The sequence below is a fragment of the Propithecus coquereli genome, unplaced genomic scaffold (assembly GCF_000956105.1).
Source record: "Propithecus coquereli isolate 6110/MARCELLA unplaced genomic scaffold, Pcoq_1.0 Scaffold164, whole genome shotgun sequence".
Classification (NCBI taxonomy): domain Eukaryota; kingdom Metazoa; phylum Chordata; class Mammalia; order Primates; family Indriidae; genus Propithecus; species Propithecus coquereli.
This window is the reverse complement of record NW_012140969.1, coordinates 3,448,247-3,468,551: the sequence shown is the minus strand read 5'-3', so window position 1 is coordinate 3,468,551 and position 20,305 is coordinate 3,448,247. Positions and strand designations below refer to the sequence as shown.

General features: G+C 52.4%; 1 protein-coding gene across 1 annotated transcript; it reads right to left on the bottom strand.

The window, feature by feature from the left end:
- Window positions 1-12,827: 12,827 nt before the first annotated feature.
- Window positions 12,828-19,008, bottom strand: GCDH (glutaryl-CoA dehydrogenase). Its single transcript, XM_012641389.1, has 12 exons — window positions 18,943-19,008; window positions 18,745-18,873; window positions 18,620-18,655; window positions 18,173-18,316; window positions 17,940-18,002; window positions 17,502-17,672; window positions 16,669-16,798; window positions 16,368-16,584; window positions 15,809-15,912; window positions 15,441-15,566; window positions 15,014-15,174; window positions 12,828-13,287 (listed from the first exon to the last, which is right to left on the bottom strand). The coding sequence occupies exons 2-12, from the start codon at window positions 18,833-18,835 to the stop codon at window positions 13,214-13,216; spliced, it is 1,317 nt and encodes a 438-aa protein (XP_012496843.1). The 5' UTR covers window positions 18,836-18,873; window positions 18,943-19,008; the 3' UTR covers window positions 12,828-13,213.
- Window positions 19,009-20,305: the final 1,297 nt, after the last annotated feature.

Here is a 20,305-nt window from a genome sequence, read left to right as displayed (position 1 = left end):
TTCTAGTTGTCCAATTAATTTCTTTCAGTAGAGACGGGGTCTCGCTCTTGCTCAGGCTGGTTTTGAACTCCTGAGCTCAAACAATCCGCCGGCCTCAGCCTCCCAGAGAGCTAGGATTACAGGCGTGAGCCACCGCGCCCGGCCTAATTGTTTGCCTTCTTACTGAGTTGCAAGAGTTCCTCGTAAATGTACCACACAAGTTCTTAGATATATATTTTGCAAATATTTTCTCCCTGTCTGGCTCTTCTTGTGCCTATTGTTGTTGTTACTATTCTATGAAGTGATTATTGTTATCACTACGTTTAATATAATTATTAAGGGATACTACTCTGTAAGGACCTACCTGTAAGGGCCAGACCCCGCCACGTTTTCAAGGAGCTTCTAGTTTTGGACTGCACAGGTAACTGAGTCAAGATGGTAAATGCATAAACTTTTATGGTGAGGACAACAGGAAGCCATAGGTTGTAATCAGGGTCAGAATTTCTTGTTGGAAGGATTTCCCAAGGCAGAACGGATGAACCAAGACGTCCAGAAAGTACACAGAACCTTTCAGGATCGCCCCAACCAGGACGCCATGTTGGACCCTGGAGCCTCACACATGCGTACACGCGCGCTCAGAGCCCACGCGCTTATCCCCGCCGGCAATGCCGGCTGCGTGCGCAGCCCCTGGACTCCCAAACCGCCGCCTAACGGCCGGCCCCGCCCCGCTGCGCGCGCAAGTTCTCAGAGAAGGCGGGGCCAGGAGCGCGTGCGGCAGCACGTGCACGGAGGATGGGGGCGGGGCCTACGCGTGCGCGGAGATCGCGAGGCTGAAGGCGCGAAAAGACCGGATGGAGCGTCAGGTAGTAAGCGGCTCTACTTTCCTTCACGCGGGCGGCGGGCGGACGGGCAGGGAAGGACGGCGATCCCGGGCCTCCCCAGTGGACCCGAGTCTGGCCACTTGTCTCCTATCCTTGGGACCTCCTCTCACCAGGCCCGGCCCCAATTTCGTGACTGACCGACCGGGCCCTGACTGACGCGCTGACAATCTCGGCCGGAAGGACAGACTTCCAGGCATGGCGCGTGGCAGGAGCAGGGTAGAGAGAGCCACAGACACCCACGCGCCGCACCTGTTTCTTTTCTTCTTATGCCGCTCCTCTTTCCTCGAATGACTCCAGTGCACACACACCAGTTAGGAGCCCAGGCCCCCCGGCGCCCCTCCCAGAGCCCGGCCCTCACTTCGGCCCCTCAGATCTCCGCGCCTGGTGTCCAGGTGTCCCTCTGGGACAGAAAGTCCTCCCACCCCCTCCCCCATCCTGGTGGTGCCCACCCGAGCTGCTCCCGTCTCTTCAGTGGGTCCCCACTACGCCTCTGGGGCGCATCCAGGTGCCCAGGGTCACAGGGTTGGGAGGAGAGCGATCTGACCGCTTCTCACCCTCCATCCTTCGGCCTCTCAAGCACTGGCTGTGCTCGCAGGTGGACATGCCCCATGTAGAGTGCAAGGACCAGGAGCCACTGCCGTTGGGGGAGAGCAAGGAGCATCAGCAGTCTGAGGAGAACCGCGAGGAGGAAGCTGGTGGAGGGCCTGCCAGGTGAGGAAGAACCCCCGCCCAACGGCCACACAGGCCCCCGAGTCTTTCTCGTTCCCTCTTTCCTTCCACTAGGCTCTGTCCAGGGTCTGCCCTTGGTTCACTTGCTGCAAAGACTGATGGAGCATCTCCATGTGCCAGGCACGGTTCTAGGTGCTGGGGACACAGCAAGGGAGCTGACACTCTGGAGGAGGAGACAGAAAGTAAAGTCCTGGGGATGCTTCATACTAGAGAGGAAAATGCGGAGTGATGGGTGGCTGGTTTTTTTATTTGTTTGAGACAGGGTCTCACTCTGTCACCCAAGCTGGAGTGCAGTGGCACAATCATAGCTCACCGCAGCCTTGAACTCCTGGGCTCAAGCGATCTTCCAGCCTCAGCCTCCTGAGCGGCTGAGACTACAGGTGTGCACCACCACAGCTGGCTAATTTTTTTGTTTCTTTTAGAGACAGGATCTCGCTATGTTGCCTAGGCTGGTCTCAAACTCCTGGGCTTAAGCAATCCTCCCACCTCAGCCTCCCAAAGCGGTGGGATTACAGGTGTGAGCCACCGTGCCTGGCCTGAGTGGCTAGTTTATTTATTTATTTATGTATTTATTTATTATCTGAGACAGAGTCTCGCTCTCTTGCCTGGGCTAGAGTGCCGTGGCGTCAGCCTAGCTCACAGCAACTCAAACTCCTGGGCTCAAGCGATCTTCCAGCCTCAGCCTCCTGAGTAGCTGAGTCTACAGGTGTGTGCCACCACACCTGGCTAATTTTTTTCTATTTTTAGTAGAGACGGGGGTCTCACTCTTGCTGAGGCTGGTCTCGAACTCCTGACCTCAAGCGATCCTCCTGCTTTGGCCTCCCAGAGTGTTAGGATTCAGGTGTGAGCCACCACACCCAGCCTGAGTGGCTAGTGTAGATCAGAGGGTCAGAGAAAGCTTCATAGAGCAGGTGACAAGTGAGCCATGTGGGTAGGGAACACCAGGCAGAGGAACAGCAGCTGTAAGGGCCCAGAGTGAGGATGTGCTAGAGCAGTGTGGGTAGGAGGGAGATAATGAAAAATGTAGTCAGGAAGTGGAACTTTGGATGTTAATTACCCATAAGAGAGTTTGGAATACAGGAGTAACATGATGCCACTACAGCAGGACTTGTTAGATTATTGTTAATAAAGTTTTATCGGAACACAGCCATTCTCATTCCTTTGCATGTCAGCTGTGGCTGCTTCCACAAAGTTGAGTTTTTGCAACATGGCCTGAGAAAAGGTTAACTATCTGGTCCTTTATAGGAATTTGCCATCCTCTAGATTCAAGTATTAACAGGCTTCCTCTGCCTGCCTTGTTAGAGAACGGATTGTGGAAGCAGGGAGACCAGTGAGGAGACAATTGGAATAATCTAGGTGCAAGATGACTGTGACTTAGTCCATGGTGGATCTCTGGAGGTGTTGAGAAGTGGTCAGATTCTGGATATACTTAAGACGATAGAACTGACAGAAATTGTTAATGGATTAGATGTTGGGAGGAGAGAAAGAGAGGCATCAGGAACGACTTTAAAAAAAGAAAAAATTTTGGGCTAGCAAGGTGGCTCGTGCCTATAATCCCAGCACATTGGAAGGCCAAGGCAGGAGAAGTGCTTGACCCAGGAGTTCGAGACCACCCTGGGCAACATAGCAAGACCTCGGCTCTACAAAAAATTAATAAATTAGCTGTGTGTGGTGGCAGTTGCTTGTTGTCCTAGCCACTCAGGAGGCTGAGACAGGAGGATCATCACTTGAGCCCAGGAGTTTGAAGTTATAGTGAGATATGATCACGCCACCTCACTCCAGCCTGGATGACAAAGTAAGACCCTGCGGTCTGCCAGACAGACATGCTCATAACCCTCCTGGTGTTTCCATCTGACTGGGGAGTCAGACACTGAAGAAATGCTGACACAGAAGAGATCAGGGCACTGGGAGACCCTTTACCTGTGGGCAACCAGCCGGGAGCAGGGGTAAGGCGTCCTTGAAGAGGCAGTGCTGAGGCAGAAGGTAAGGGCAGGTTGGTTCCAAGTGGGCAAAGGGTGGAAGGAGGAACAGAGAGAGAAGAGCTTGTGCAAAGTCCCTGCACGTGGCATTCAGGGGACTGAAGGAAGGCCAGAGTGCCTGGGTAGGGGCAGGGGTGAGTGCAAGGGGAAGGTGAGAGGGCCCAGTAGGGGCCAGGTCAGGGGGCATTTTCTAGGCTATGAACTTTATCCTGAAGATTTTTGGGGGGTAACAGCTTTATTGAATTATCATTCCTGTACCATACAATTCACCTACTTGAAGTGTACAATTTAATTGCTTTTAGTATATTTACAGAGCTGGACGACCTTTCCCACAGTTAACTGTAAACCATGTTCATCACTCCAAAAAGAAACCTCACACCCCTTAGCTGTCTGTCACCCCTAGTCCCTGCATCCTCTCCAGCCCCTGACAGCCACTAATCTGCTTTTAGCCTCCATGGATTTGCCTATTCTCAACATTTCATATAAATGGAATCATACACTATGTAGTCCTTTGTGATGGACTTTTTTCACTCAGCATGTTTTCTTTTCTTTTTTTTTTTATTAAAAGATAGGGAGATGTATCACCCAGGCTGAAGTGCAGTGGCGTCATCACAGCTCACTGCAGCCTCAAACTCCTGGGCTCAAACCATCTTCCAGCCTCACTCAGCCGCCTGAGTGGCTGGGACTGTGTACCACCAGAGGCTAATTTTTAAATTTTTTGTAGAGGTGGGGTCTGTTGCCCAGGCTGGTCTTGAACTCCTGGCCTTAAGTGACCCTCCCACCTCAGCCTCCCAAACAGGCATGAGCCACTGCCCCCAGCCCTCGGCATGTTTTCAAGGTTCATCCATGTTACAGCATGAATCAGAACTTCATTCTTTTTTATGGCTCATTAATATTCCATACGAATCTACCACATTTTGTTTAGCAAATGATGGACCAAATGTTTACCACTTGATGGACTTTTGGGTGGTTTCCACTTTGGGGCTATTATGAATAACGCTGCTGCAGGCATCCATGTACAAGTTTTTGTGTGGACAGATGTTTTCATTGCTCCTGGGTAGACGTATACCTTGGCGGGAGAAGTACTAGCTCAAAGAAATGATGTGCTCAGGTTCCTGTTATAAAAAGATACCGGCTACTTTGTGCCTAATGGTGGGAGATCAGATGGGGGGCTCTTGTGGGGGCAGCATCTAGCAGGGCAGATGGAGAGAAGCTCTTTGTGCCCTGAGGCACAAGGATAGGGATGAACTAGGGTGTCTCCTGGCCATGGTGTGCTGGAGCCAGCTTCTAACAGCTTGCAAGAGCCGATTCTACACATCTCTTCCTAACTTGGCATTTAGTGGCTTCATGTTGGTAGCTTGAAATCGGCTGTGGTGGGGGAGTCTTTGCACCATGGAAATTGGCAAATGCTACCAATCAGGGCTTCCTACTCCCCGCACCCCAGAGCCAGTTGCTAAGCGCTTACCAGCACATACCAGCTCCCTACCTTCCTGTAGGCGCTGGCTTCTGTGGCCGAGGAAAGAACACCAGTTCCGTGTTCCTTGGCTTTTTTTCAGGTGTTTGAGGTGGCCAGGGACATCCACATGAACATGGCCAGGATACAGTTGGACTTTCTGACCCGGAACTCAGGGTGGGATAAGGGCTGGAGCCCGCACCATGGGAGTCACTATTTCAGCGGCAGCTGTGCAATGAATGAGCTCACCTGGGGCAAGAGTGAAAGAGGCTCAGGACAGCGCCCTGAGGACCGCAGGCATAAAGCCAGCTTCCCTTTGCCACCCACATTCTTTGGTTTTAAAAAGCAGGCCGCAGGGTGGAATGGTCTTTAGGTGTGTGCTGTCCACTGGAGACCAGAAAAAGGGAGGAAACAACTGAAGTCGTTTGTTTGATGATATCTAACTGCAGCACAGCCTGTTTAGACGAGGGTCTGTATGGTGAAGAGACACAGGCCATTGCAAATCATTTAGAGACTTCAAGGAGCTCCACAAGAGCATTTGGCCAAAAAATATGGATTAAAACCAGTACAGGAGCCAGTGAATAGATCCAGCAGCAGATACGCAGAAACATGATTAAAATATTAACACGTTTCCGGGAGAGAAAAAGTAGAGGTTGAGGAACCAGCTCATCAGCTTCGATTCAAGCCTTCCCCCCTCCTGGCTGTACTTCAGCAAAACATCGTTTTGCCCAAGCGCCAGAGCTTCTGCTGTGTTCCCCCCTGAATGTTTGATTAGCTTGCCTCCCCTCCTGGGACTGCCGCCCACGGTGGTCATAAGTGGCTGGCGGATTGTTTACTTGTATATCTGTTAGAGGCCACGGAGGGAGGGCCCCACCAGCAGGGGGGCTCTGGCTCACTCGCCTGCCAATCACAGCTTTACCTGGAGCGAACAGATGGTCTCTGAGCTTAGACCGTTTCCTCTGCAGTTCCCGGGCCCCCTGCCAGCCTGGGCCCTGTTTGGGAACTATGTCCTAATCCTCGTAGCCAAATTAGGGACTCCTTAGAAGGACAGACCATAATAGATGAGCTCAGCGATGTGTTCACAGCTCCCCCCCACCACTGCCCAAGCCCGGCGCAGGCCATGCGCACCCCGGCATGCTGCGCTGGGCTGACTTCCACCGCCTGGCCTCTGTCCAGGGTTCGGCAACAGAAGCTGGCCCAGAAACGGGGCAAGCCAGCGGAGAGGACACTGCACATTTTGTTTATTAAAGTTAATTGGTGAATACAGGCCCAGGGAAGCCTATGATTCATTAGTATCCTGATTAATATGCAGCTGCTGAGTATTAAGAAAAATGAAATATAAAGGAATAAATCCCCAAAGGAGAGGTTGGAAAAATAAAGAAGCTCTCAGCAGACATCTGATGCAGGCCTTTGTCCCACGGCGAAATTTGCATTCGCTGAATTCAAGTGATTTTTTACCATTTGCTCAGCTGCCATGAAAACCCGTCAGCCTCATCCCTGGAGCCTTAGAAAGGAGCGGCTCTGAACCGTCAGCAGCTGGAGCAGGTTGTGAACAAGCCCACAAAAAGAAACACCTGGTGATACCATTGGTTTTAATGTCAGGGTCCTTAAACTTGAGATGGTCCAGGAGAGGTTAAGAGAATAAGGCAAGCCGTGGGTGGGTACAGGGAGGTGCGAGAAGAGGAGTGTAGAACCACCTCCGTCAGGGGTGCATTTATTCAGGTATTCAGCAAGCATTTATGAAGCCTTTGAGGTACTGAAAAACACAGATGAGTAGAATGCAGTCCCTGGCCTCAGGCACTGGAGGGGACCCATGTGCATAAACTATGGTGCCTTTGTGACCAGTAGCACGAAGGTACAGTGGGGATGTAGGAGCGGAAGCTTTGAACGTAGCCTCAGGAAGGAGGCAGAAAGGGAAAGTCATTCCAAGCAAAGACTGGTGGGTTCTGAGAAATCATGGAGGGTCCCAGATTGCTGCAAATGGAGGGCATAGTAGAAAGCAGGCTAGACAGGCCAGGTGCAGTGGCTCACGCCTGGGAGGATCGCTTGAGTTCAGGAGTTCGAGACCAGCCTGAGTAAGAGCAAGACCCTGTGTCTACTAAAAATAGAAAAAATTAGCCAGGCGTGGTGGCGCACACCTACAGTCTCAGCTACTTGGGAGGCTGAGGCAGGAGGATCACTTGAGCCCAGGAGTCTGAGGTTTCATTGAGCTATGATGATGCCACTGCACCCTATCCAGGGCAATAGAGTGAGACTGTCTCAAAAAAAAAGAAAAAACAAACAGGCTAGACAGAGGGTAGAGGCCAGGGCCCCGGAAGGCCTTGTATGCCGTGCTAAGGAATTTAGACTTGATCCCATGGTTGGTGAGGGGCTGTTGTAGGCTGTGAAGCAGGCATAGGAAATTGGATTGCAGTTTAGAAGGTCACTAGGGCCAGGTGAGAAATGACAGTTATAGGGCTGCAGATGATGATAGATTTGAGAGAGATTAGGAGGTGGAAATGAGGATTTTGAGACAGGATTATGGAGGGACAGAGAGAAGCTGGACGCCAGGCTGACTGCGAAGTTTCCAGCTTGGGGACCAGGTGGCCTTTCGTGTCATTGAGAGGGAGGATGCAGTCGGGTTGAGGGGGGATGATGCTGTTGGTGCACGGGTGCAGAGTCTGAGATGGCTTTGGGCAGCCAAGTGGGGAGGCCTCGAGGTTGTCGAGTACATTGTTGGGAGCTCAGGAAGGAGGCGTGGGCTGGGGTGATAAAAGTTGGAGGTCACAGAAGTGCAGATGGTAGTTAAAGTACTCGAGTCCTTTGTTTATTCGAAGCACATTTATTGCTTCTCCCCTGAGGGGTAGAGACTGAAGATTTGAAGATGAATGAGACATGGTCCTGGCCCTCCAGGAGACTAGAGGGGGAGGCCGAGGTGCAGGCAGTGACACCGGAGGTGCTGTGTGCACCTCACCCAGCCAAGGAAAGCCTTCTGGAGGAGGCGGGACTTAGGTGGGCAGAAGGACTGTCCAGGCACCCCAGGCTGCAAGGACACCTTCAGAGAATAACAGGCCACTGAAGGCCACGCATTGTAGAGTGGAGGGCGGGAGAGCAACTGCAGGGGCCAACAGGGAGGAGGCGTGGAGAGCCTCACTGCAGTGCAGGGTGTGAAGGAGGGTGCTTCAGGTTTCACTGTGCTTGTATTCTGAGCCCAAATGTAGAGCCACAGCGATCAGGAGACTAAAAGCTCAGAAAGAGTGTAATGGAGAAAACATCCAAAATCAACGTGCATTTTTCTAAGTAATCAGTGCCTGGCTTGCAGGCAGGGCCGGCTTTATGGTTTTGTGTGACCTACTGTGTTCAGGAACTGCTCTGTTCTCACCACCAAGGCTTAGCCAACAGCTGAAAGGACCTGAGAGGGCGATGAGGAAACTGAGGGTCCGGGAGTGTCACCCCAGCATCTCAGTGGGCAGAGGACACTGGCTGGGGAGTCAGGCCCGCTGAGTGTCACACCCAGCTGTACCACAGACTGGCTGCCACCTTGAGAAGATAGTGTAAGCATGCTAACTCAGCCAGTGTCCCCAGCCATAAGGTACAGATGACAAATGGATGACCCCAGAGCTTGGTCATGAGGAAGCAGCAAGACAAGACGTGTGGCTTAGCTTGGTGCCTAGCATACGGAAAGTGCTAAAGAAATGTTAGCTGTGACTCTTACAGTGGCAGCTCTACTTGGCCAGACCTGTAACTGATCAGGTATCAAACAGATCAGATACAGCAGAGAATCAGAAGAAAAAAATATATACATATCTTAACTTAAAGTACCAGTGGGTTAGCTGATCGATCACAGCTTTTTTTCATAAACTTCATTCATAATGTGTTATCCATAATTTCCAAGTTTGTTTTTAAAGCACAGTGCAAACTTACAGGTCCTAACAAACGAAGATGTATGCAGAATCCTTCTAGATTTGTTTTTTTTTAAGACGAAGTCTCAATATGCCCCCCAGGCTGGATTCAGAGGCTTGATCATAGTGCACTACAGCCCCAAACTCCTTCAGGCGATCCTCCCACCTCCCAAGTAGTTGGGACTACAGGAACGCACCACCACGTCCAGCTAGATTTTTTTTTTTTTTTTTGAGACAAGGTCTCACTGTGTTGCCTGGACTAGAGTGCAGTGGTGTCATCATAGCTCACTGCAGCCTCAAACTCCTGGGCTCAAGCAATCCTCCTGCCTCAGCCTCCTAAATAGCTAGGACTATAGGCTCGTGCCACCACGCCTGGCTAATTTTTTTATTTTTTGTAGAGACAGGGTCCCCCTATTGCCTAGGCTGTGGCTAGATTTTTATAACCTTTTATTTATTTATTTTTTTTGAGACAGAGTCTCACTCTTTTGCCTGGGCTAGAGTGCCGTGGCGTCAGCCTAGCTCACAGCAACCTCAAATTCCTGGGCTCAAGCGATTCTACTGCCTCAGCCTCCCAAGTAGCTGGGACTACAGGCATGTGCCACCATGCCCGGCTAATTTTTTCTATATATTTTTAGTTGTCCGATTAATTTCTTTCTATTTTTAGTAGAGACGGGGTCTCGCTCTTGCTCAGGCTGGTCTCGAACTCCTGAGCTCAAACAATCCGCCCGCCTTGGCCTCCCAGAGTGCTAGGATTACAGGCGTGAGCCACCGCGCCTGGCCTTTATAACCTTTTATTACCCCCATCTATAATTACCTCCTCCACACCTGATTGAATGGTTACATTTTATTATACTCGCCTTTTTTCATTAACTTTTAGCATTGTAGACAGCTGTCACTTTTTTGCCCCGATTTCACTGGCTAACACAATATATAATTGAATTACATAATTACAGTCACAAGTACAGTGTGGGACAAACATCACTTTGAGTGTGTGTGTTAAAAGTTCTTTTTTTAAGTATAACTTTTTTTTTTGAGACAGACTCTCCCTCTGTCACCTGAGCTAGAGCATCATGGCGTCAGCCTAACTCACAGCAACCTCAAACTCCTGGACTCAAGCAATCCTCCTGCCTCAGCCTCCTGAGTAACTGGGACTACAGGCATGGGCCACCACGCCTAATTTTTCTATTTTTAGTGGAGACAGGATCTCATGCTTGCTCAGGCTGGTCTTGAAGTCCTGACCTCAAGCGACCCTCCTGCCTTGACCTCCCAGAGTGCTAGGATTACAGGTGTGAGCCACCGAGCCCAGCCTAAGTATAACTCTTGACAGGCAGTTCCCTCACCTGGTGGGAGCAGGGAGATGCAGGTACACGAGCCACAGGTGGTCTGCATGCTGTGGACATCAGCCAGCAGGCTGGGAAACAGATATGGCAGGTTAGTGACACAGAGGTCACTTAAGAAAGCATCTATGGGCCGGGTGCGGTGGCTCACACCTGTAATCTTAGCACTGTGGGAGGCCGAGGCGGGAGGATTGCTTGAGTGTGTGAATGAAAAAGCCTAGGAAACTCGCCAAGAGTCACCCACAGGAGCCAAGCACATGGGTCCCCTCCCACCACACAGCTCATTCAGACTGGCTGCTCTGGGGAGTCTGGTGCTGATCTCAGTTTCCTGTGATTTCAGAAGTCAAGGTTCCAGCCCTTGTACTGCCACCTCCGGTGCCAGTTGCCAGCTGACGGTGCCGGAAGGGAAGTCAGTCCCCTACTTCTCCTCCCTGGACTCCAGCATCGACACCCTGAAGAAGAGAGCTCAGGAACTGATCGAAAACATCAACGAGAGCAGGCAAAAGGACCATGCATTCATGACCAACTTCAGGGACAGCCTCAAGATCAAGGTGACAGATTCCCCCCAGCAAGCATGGGTGGCATTCTTTACGTAAAAGGGGAGGGAGTGAACTGCCAATGAGTATCTGTTATGTTCCAGGCATAGTGCTAGACACTTCACACACAGTACATGTGCTGCTTGACTCACAATGGGGTTAAATCCTGATAAACCCATTGTGTAAGCCAAAACTATCTATTTCTTTTTTCCTGAGACAAGGTCTCGCTCACGCCTGTAATCCTAGCACTCTGGGAGGCTGAGGCAGGAGGGTTGCTTGAGGCCAAGAGTTTGAGACCAGCCGGAGCAAGAGCGAGACCCCGTCTCTACAAAAAATAGAAAAATTAGCAGGGCATGGTGGCAGGCACCTGTAGTCCCGCTACTCGGGAGGCTGAGGCAAGAAGATTGCTAGAGCCAAGGAATTTGAGGCTGCAGTGAGCTATTCTGATGCCATTGCACTTCAGCCTGGGCCACACAGCAAGACCCTGTCTCAAAAAAGCAATAAAAAACCCCATTCCTTTGATACCACCACCCAGAGGCCACTTTGTTGCATGTTTCTTCTAGTCCCCATTCTGCATAATTTCTTCCTAACCTGGTTGAGGGTACAGTCATCCATCACTTAACAACCGGATAGTTCTGAGAAATGTGTCCTTAGGTGATTTTGTCATCGTGTGAACATGCAGAGTATGGTATAGACTGTTGCTCCTAGGCTACAAATCTGCATAGCATATTACTGTACTAAATACAATTGTAGGCCATTGTAACACAACAGTAAGTATTTGTGTATCTAAACATATCTGAACATAGCAGAGGAACAGTAAAAATATAGTATTATAATCTTATGGGACCACTGTTGTATATATGGTCTGTCACTGACCCAAATTTGTTATGTAGCACATGACTGTATACAGTTTTGCCTCTTGCTTTAAAAAAACAAATAAAATTTAACATACATGCCATTTCATCCCCAGTCACTGCACTGGAGTTATTTTTACCGTTTTTATAAGATAAACTGCAGACATCTAAGAGATCCCCTTAGAACAAATGTCTGCTGATGCCTCTTCTTTGGTTTTCCATCTTATTCTCAAAAAGGTTTCGGATCTGGCAGAGAAGTTAGAGGAGAGGATGTACCAAATGTATAATCACCACAACAAGATCATCCAGGAAAGGCTCCAACAATTCACCCAGAAGATGGCAAAAATCAGCCATTTGGAGTCAGAGCTCAAACAAGTCTGCCATACCGTGGAGACCGTGTACAAAGACCTGTACGTCCAGCCTGAGGTACGACAGACTCACACGGGGGTGATGCTGGAGGGTGGGGGCTGTGATGGCCCAGCCCAGAGTAAGTGTGAACAGAACCCCGGCACCCAGCCCTCAGCCACGGGGCCACAATCACTGCAAAGCCCTCGGCACTCTTGCCCGGTGGTCCCCTGTAACTGGGTGTGTCCGAGCCAAGAAGCAGGGCTGTTGTCATTCCCCGATGTTGTGTGGTCAGAAGACATAGTGTCCTGCACTCCTGCCAGTCAGTTTCCCTTCTGCCAACAGCCCTGGTACGTGCCCCCCAGGCCTGGGCAGTACCTAATCCAGGCTTATTTATTAGGGCAGAGCTTAAGACTCAGACATGGGCCAGACCACTATAGGGGGAGCTTCCCACCACGTTCCAGACATGATCATTCCTCCTGTGGCTGTGACACTACTTCTCAGGTGGTTACCAGTAAATGTGGCCCAACACTGTGATGTCAGATGTGCAGATTCTTTATTTTCCTCTCCTCTGTCCTGCCCCAATGTCCAGCGTAAGGCGCTGCCCCCAGATGGGAGGGTCAGAGGGCACACAGTGAACCCTGGGTATGGGTGTGCCCTCTGCTCGGTGGGACACCAGGGTGGTCTCAAGGAAGATGCTTCAGGGTCACTCTCCTTCCCTCTAGAGAAGCTGCTGTTCCAAGCTAAACGGCGTCTGTTCTCATCCATGGTTAAAAGTGGGATTGAGAAACTCTCCAGAGAATTCCATCATCTTTTTTTTTTTTTCTTTAAAAATGTGTTTATTTTTTAAAAAATCAGTTGTGTACAAAAGTGTTCCGTAGTTTTTAATTCTCAAGACAAATACCCAACCCTCCTCCACCCACCCTGCTTCAATGGTATTTCTGGTAACCCACCCATATTCCCCTTATAGGAAGTTAACGGCTCAGAATAGACCCTCCTACAGAATTTATCATTACTAACAGATTGTTTAGAATAGAACCATCTTCTTTTTAAGGAGCACATCGAAACAACTTCAGAAGGCAATCGATATTTAAAAATCTGTTGTCTCTCACTTCCCGCCATAAAAGTTGGCTCCATCCGCCACCTCCCTTATAAGCTCAGAGCACAGCATCCCCAGGGTCCAGCCAGGCGTCCCTGTGAGAAGGGGCCTCAGAGCATCGGGCCCCTGGTGAAGTAGGTTCACTTGCCAGCCTTGAACGCCTGAATTCCCGTGATAGCTCTGCCGAGGATCAGAGCATGAATGTCATGTGTACCTGGACAAGATTCAGAGAGTCAGTGTGGAGTCTTAACAGCTCACAAATCCCCTGTAACGTCAGTCTTCATGTCCCCCCCCAGGCCACTACTTCAGAAGAACAGACCCACAGAGATAGTGAATGCTGACAGCTGCTCGGAGACTCACGCCTCAGTGACAGCCACCAAGAGAAGGCTCAGAGGCCACCGTTTGGGCCATGCTGAAAAAATTGTTTTTCATAGTTCTGTAATACATCTTGGCAAAAACAAAACAAAAAAACCCCCAAACTTCTTGTGCTGGACCCCAAAATGCAGTAAGTCTGGCCCCTGTGTGGGCCCAGCCTGAATGCTCCCCACACTTGGCAAATCCCCCCACCCCCACCCCACACAGTTGATTAAACGTTTGATTTTCAACCCAGCCAAGCTTCCTTCCCAGAGGCCGCGAGCCCATTAGCTAGGTGGAAACGTGGCAAGTCCTTTCTTACCACAGGAGGGACAGGAAAGCAAACACATCACAGAAACGAACACTTGTCGTGGCTGATCTCCCCCCACCTGAAGCTGCATATCCCAGAGCCTCCCACACCCTCGTGCCTGGCCCTTGCTTGTCCCAGTTTCCAGGGACAGAAGGCAGAGATTAAGGCCTCCCTTTTAGAGAGTAAATAGTCGTTTACTTTCTAAAGCACAAATCTGACCTGTCCCCCCGCTGCTTGTCCTAAGGGTCATTCTCTTGCCTGTAGGACCCCTCAGTTCCCCAGCCCTCCCTCTTGCTGTTTCTGGAATGTCCTGTCCAGCTGCCCGATGGAAACAAGATTTGGGGATATGGGACACCCCCTTGGTCAGTTCCTTCGTCACTGGAAGAGCGTAGGGAAGGCACTTCTGCGAATGCTGTCTTCTCTGTCTGGAAGCTTCTCTGCCCAAGGAGCTCCTATCTCCCTCTTTCTGCACAGCTCATGCTGGTTGCCTCTTTTTTTCTTAATTATATTTTTCCACATCTGTCTTCTCACCAAGCAAGGGGCTCTCTTGGCCGCCATGTGAGTCACCACTAGTTTTAGGGTGCACACACCACAGTCTGCAGATAACTTTTTTCTTTTTCTCTTTTTTTAAATTTTTCAAAATTTTCTTAGAGATAGGGTCTTACTCTGTCACCCAGGCTGGAGTGCAATGACATGATCATAGCTCACTGTAACCTTGAACTCCTGGGCTCAAGTGATACTCCTGCCTCAGCCTCTCAAATAGCTGGGACTATAGGCATACACCACTACACCTGGCTAATTTTAAAATTTTTTGTAGAGATGGGGTCTTGCTATGTTGCCCAGGCTGGTCCCGAACACATAGCCTCAAGTGATCTTCCCGCCTCGAAGGCCTTCCCTTTACTCTTAACAAAATGGAGTGGCGATTCCTGTGTGTAGCTTCACTCTCACCTGCTTCCATCTAGCAGCTTGCTGGGGAGTGTGCCTCACTCCAGGGATGCCCTTGGAGGGTGCACCTCAGTCTTACTTAGGACTGTCCCTCCTCCCGAGCTCCTGGGACAAAGGGCTGGGAGGTCCTCTCATGGCCTGATCAGGGGCTCTGTGTGGTACATGAAGCACTTCACTTCCACAGTCGCATGTGAGCAACTCCAGATGAGGGACAGAGGGGTATGACTTGCCCCAAGTCACACCGTCACTTGGTGGAGTAGGACTCAGACCTATCCCGCCCCCCAGACACTGAGGCTACTGTGACCGCCACCACCACAGGTCCAGCTCCTACCTTCATAGGTGTTCACGGCCTCCAGGTTCATGGTGTGCCGGATCACGTGATACTCATCAGAAATCCCATTCCCGCCCAGCATGTCCCGGGCCTGGCGGGCTATATCCAGGGCTTTCCCACAGTTATTCCTCTTCAGCAGGGAGACCATTTCCGGGGCGGCCCTGGGAGTGGCACATGCGTGTAACAAGCATTGGGCATCTAGGCGTCCCAATGCCGGGGGCTAACCTAATAGGGGGTGGGGATTCCCCCAATGCAGCCACCAAGCTCCCAGTGACAGACCAGTGGGGCTGTCCCTGGCCAGGCCCATCAAGGCCAAGAGGCAGGAGAGAAGGGATAGGTTCCCGGGGCCACCAGGTGGAAGGACCTTTCTCCCTGGAAAGAGTACAAGGGCTCTGGTCACAGCCACCCCCCCATGTGTGGCCCCTACTTGTCCTGATCCTTCAAGCGGCCGAGCTGCAGGCAGGCGTGGAGGCCCAGCGTGATCTCAGTGAGCATGTCGGCCAGCTTCTTCTGAATCAGCTGGTTCCTGGCCAGCGGGACACCAAACTGGATCCTAGACGGGCAAGGGCAGGTAAGGGCAGTCCCCATCCTAGGGCCCCTGCTCCAGGAAGCCACCCCAGAGCTCGCCCTGGCCATCACTGACTCAGCCCTTCCCTGCTCAGGGTACTTCACCGGCCATTTCAGAGAGCAGGGAACTCAGGCCTGGCGTAGGGTCTGGTGAGTCACCTGTGGGGTGGGGAATGGAACCCAAGCCAACCCCATGCCCCATGACATCTCACAGCAGTCCCCACACACCTGTCCAGGGCGTACTGCCGGGCCGTGTGCAAACAGAACTCGGCGGCTCCAAGCACACCCCATGTGATGCCATACCGGGCATTGTTCAGGCAGCCAAAGGGACCCTGTAGGGTTGAGAGGGGGCTTCAGCCCCACCCAGGAGACACTGAGAGGGCCTGTGCAGAACCGACTCTGAAGCAGGGGAAAGCACTCTCCCCAGACACCCCAGAAAGGGGGCCCAGCACCAAAGCTCGGTGTCTGCTCATTCTTGGTTTGTACACTGCTCTGCCCAGCCCTGCATCTGGGTTCCGTGCTCAGGATACAGGAAGGTGCACGTGCGTCAAAGGATTAAGCCGGTCGAGGCCCATGTGTGTCCCAGGAAAAGCCAGTATGAGCAAGATGGTCACCAAACAAGGACATTTTTTAGCACATCGGTGAGTTGGGCAGAGCCTCCCAGAATCACTGCGTGAGCTCCACAGGCAGAGGAAGCTTGTCAGTCTGGTCCCCAGCACAATGCCTGCCTGAGAAAGGTGACCCAGCAGGTGACCCAAAACCAGTTCCCAAGGTGGCCGCTGCTCACCCCCAGGCCAGACGCATTGGGCAGCATGTTCTCCTCGGGCACCTCCACGCCATCCATGATGATCATGCCCGTGGCCGAGGCCCGCAGGGAGAACTTGCCCTCGATCCTGGGGGCCGAGAGACCCCGCATCCCCTTCTCCAGCAGGAAGCCCCGGATGCAGCCATCTTCACACCGAGCCCACACTACAAACACGTCGGCTACAGGTGAGTTGGTGATCCTGGGGGTGGGACGGTCGGTGAAGGGTCTGGCCACTGCCCTCCTGCCCCCTTCCACCCACCCACCTGCTGCCCAGATCCCTCACCAGGTCTTGGTCCCATTGAGGGTGTAGCTCTTGTTGGATGGGTTGTGGTGGGCTCTGGTCTCCATGCTGCTGGGGTCACTCCCACAGTTGGGCTCTGTGAGCCCAAAGCAGCCCAGGAGCTCCCCCTTGGCTGCAGACACAAGATAGGGTCATGGGGCCACCTGACCTTATATCTATTCCCATAACCAAAAACTGTCACCTTTGCCAATGAGCCAGGCCTCGTAACCAAAGTGGGTCTGACCCTGCTTTCACAGTATTCCTGGGGGTGTGGGAGACAGGTGCCTCCAAGCCAGAATCTCAGTGCCATAATGTGGAGGGGGCCCCAGGGAGTCAGGAAGGAGCTGGCCTCACTCTGTCTGGAAGGGCAGGAGGAGTTAGGCAGAAGGGTATGGGAGAAGCAGTCCCAGCTGAGGAACAGAACACGCAAAGGCCTGACGGTACATTTGGGGAATTTCAAGTAGCTGAGTCTGGCTGGGGAGGACCCGTCAAGAGTGGCCAGAGATGAGGTTGAAAGGCCAGCAGAGGCCTGGTCATGTGGGGCCTCATGGACCTGGTTAAGAAGGTAAGACTTTGAACTTTGGGCTTGGATGGGGGGGCAAAGAAAGTGAACCAGGAGGGAGATGATAGTGGGACAGAGGAGTAGAGTTGAGAGACACCCAGGAGGGGACAGTCAGAGGTGGCATGAGCTCAGATGTCCAGGTGAGGCCCAGGACCTGGCAGAGGGTCCGAGTGACCACTGGTGCTATGTTTGAGATAGGGACAGAGGATGGGCTCAGGGAACAGTCCCACCCTTGGGGACTACCTTCCACCAGGCCCCACAGACAGCTGCTCACCCAGCCGGGGCAGGTACTTCTGCCGTTGCTCCTCACTGCCATAGGCGTGGATAGGATGCATGACAAGGGAAGACTGGACGCTCATTGTTGACCTGTAGCCACTGTCCACCCGCTCCAGCTCTCGGGCCAGGAGCCCGTAGGCCACAGATGAGACCCCAGCACAGCCATACCCTGGTGGTCGTAGAGGAGGGGAAGGTAGGACAACAGAGGACAAAGCCCTGCCGAAGCTGGGACCAGGGACCCCTGGGATCCAAGAGACACATAGGGGCACACAAGGAGGCAGGCATCGAGCCGAAGGTTATCCATCTCCTCCTCACAGCCACTATCAGAGAGAAGGATAACAACCCCACTTTACAGACTAGGAAACTGTGGCTCAGGGAAAGGGGCTTTTCAGGACACAGTGGGGTCCACAGAATGCAAAGAGAAACTTATCCCTACCTTTAATGGTGGGGCCCAGCACGCCCAGCTCCCCCATCTCCGAGATGATCTCCCGATGAAAAACTGCAAAGGGACAGATGCCAAGTTCAGGTCCAGCGCTAGCCTGCTGCGGGCTCCAGCCCCAGGGACAGAGAGGCCCAGAGGCTAGGACAGGCAGAGCTGGTGTGAATGGCAGAGGGTGGGGCTCCAGTGGGACGGGCGGCCCCAAGGCACCCACCCGCCCACCCCGGCACCTTCGTTGCGATTGGCCAGCAGGATGCGAGGCATGAGTCGCTCCTGGCAGTAGCTGCGGAAGGTGTCCCTGATGAGGGTCTCATCTGCTGTCAGCTGCTCCTCCAGCACCAGCGGGTCTTGCCAGTCAAACTGGGGATGCGAGGCTGGGGAGGGGAACAGAGGTGGCCTAAGCCCGGCCCGCCCGCCTACCCACCGCGCCCTCCTCTCCAACCTCAGCCCCACCCCACCTCCACCCTGATCTCGCTTCCTGCTGAAACCGGCTGCAAACAGGATCGGAAAGGTGACCCTTCTCTGACCCGCAGGGACAGGACACTCATACCTCAGCGCCTCTGACCCTGCGCACGACCCTGCCATCCCGCCCGGGCAGCTCTCGGATCTGGGACACAGTCCACCCGGGGCAGACAGACAGGGGCTGAAAGACGCACGGCGCCACCAGGGGTCCTTACACTTGGCCGGTCGGCTCTGTGTCCTCCCGACTTTCTCTACAAACACAGGACGGGAAAGTCACCCCAGGAAAGTCCCCGAACCCCTCAGTCCCTCCCTCTGCACCCATCCCCGGCCCCGCACTGACCAGTCTGCGCCGCCGTCGAGACCCACATGCGCAGGACTCGCCGACCAGGCCCGCGGCTCAGCAGCCGCACCGAGACTCCTCTCAGGGCCATGCGAGCAGCGGACGGGCGAGCGGAGCAACGACGGCGGCCTGGAGGAGCGGGGCCGTCAGCGCCGAGCGGTTCCCAGCCCCGGGCCCGGCTCCCCGCGCCCTCCTTACCTGGTACCTCCCAGCCCACAGAGTGCAACTGGCGAAGGCCTTTGACCTACGCGGGACCTGGGTGGAGCGGCGGCCGAATGAAGCTTCTCATTGGTTTCGCTTAAGACCCGGTTCCTCCGCAGCTCTGCCTTTTAAAGGGGCTATGGCAGACCTACCCGTGAAAGCAGGCGCGCCCAAGCCTAGGCATATTAGCCCCTTTAAGAAGCAGAAGCGGGAAGGGGCGGAAAACGAGTGCCCCAGCCCGATTGGCCAGCTGTATGTCCGCTCTTATTGGCCATAAGAGGGGGCTCGGCACACTCCTGATTGGTTATTTGCAGAAGGTGTATGCTGAGGGATCCAGGAGTTAAATAAGGAAACTGAGGCATGAGAAAAAAATGAGTCCTGGAACCCGAGAGGCCAGAATTCTAAGTCTTTTCTAATGGGGTGCTGGTGGGGAGAAAGATTGGCTCCGAGTGGGCGATTTTATAATAGCAAACCTGCCTGACAGTCTGTCCCAAGAAGCTCGTGTAGCTGTGTGTGTGTGTGTGTGTGTGTGTGTGTGTGTCTGTGTGTGTGTGTGAGAAAGAGATTCCGTGGGTCTATGTTGTGATTGTGCCTAAATATGCATCTGTGTGTGGGTGGGACTGACTGTGTGCCTGTGACTTTGTGGGGCTATGATGGTGCATCTTTGTGGTTGTATTTGTTAAAATTTACCTGATTGTGTGTTTGTGTGGGACTGTGTTTCTCTGGAATGTTGTGTGATACTGAAACTCTGTGTGTGTGTGTGTGTGTGTGTGTGTGTGTGTGTGTGTGTGATTATTTCTACATAGGTGTATGTCCTGTTTTGTGGTGCTGATTGTGTGTTTCTATGATGTTATGTGACTCCGATTGTGTTTTGTGGTTGTGATTGGAACTGTGTATTTATTTGAGGCTGTTAATAGTTGTAAGTGTTGCCCTGGCTGGGTGTTCATGCCTGTAATCCCAGCAGCTTTGTGATGCGAGGCGGGAGGATCCCTTGAGGACAGGGGTTTGAGACCAGCTTGGGCAACATAGCGACCTTGTTTCTACAAAAATAGAAAAACCACCTAGGTGTGGTGGTACCTGCCTTGTAGCCTTAGCTACTGAGGAGGCAGAAGTGAGCTATGATCAAACCACTGCACCCCAGACTGGATGACAGAGCCAGACCCTGTCTCTAAAGAAAAAAATAAAAAGTTATAAGTCTTTACGAGTATGTCTGTAGTCATGTTCTATATTAACATATAATTGTGTCTGTGTACATGTGCTTCTGAGATGATTAGTATTTGTGTAGGACAGTGTCTTCTGTGTGGTTGCAGGAGTGCTTGTGTTGTAGCTATGTGCTTTTCTTTTTTCTTTCTTTCTTTCT

Coding starts and splice junctions, on each gene's coding strand:
- GCDH (XM_012641389.1), bottom strand. CDS start 18,835: ATGGCCCTGAGAGGAGTCTCGGTGCGGCTGCTGAGCCGCGGGCCTGGT. Junction 18,656..18,744: donor CTCGACGGCGGCGCAGACTG/GTCAGTGCGGGG, acceptor CTGTGTTTGTAG/AGAAAGTCGGGAGGACACAG. Junction 15,175..15,440: donor CGCTTGAAGGATCAGGACAA/GTAGGGGCCACA, acceptor TGCCACTCCCAG/GGCCGCCCCGGAAATGGTCT.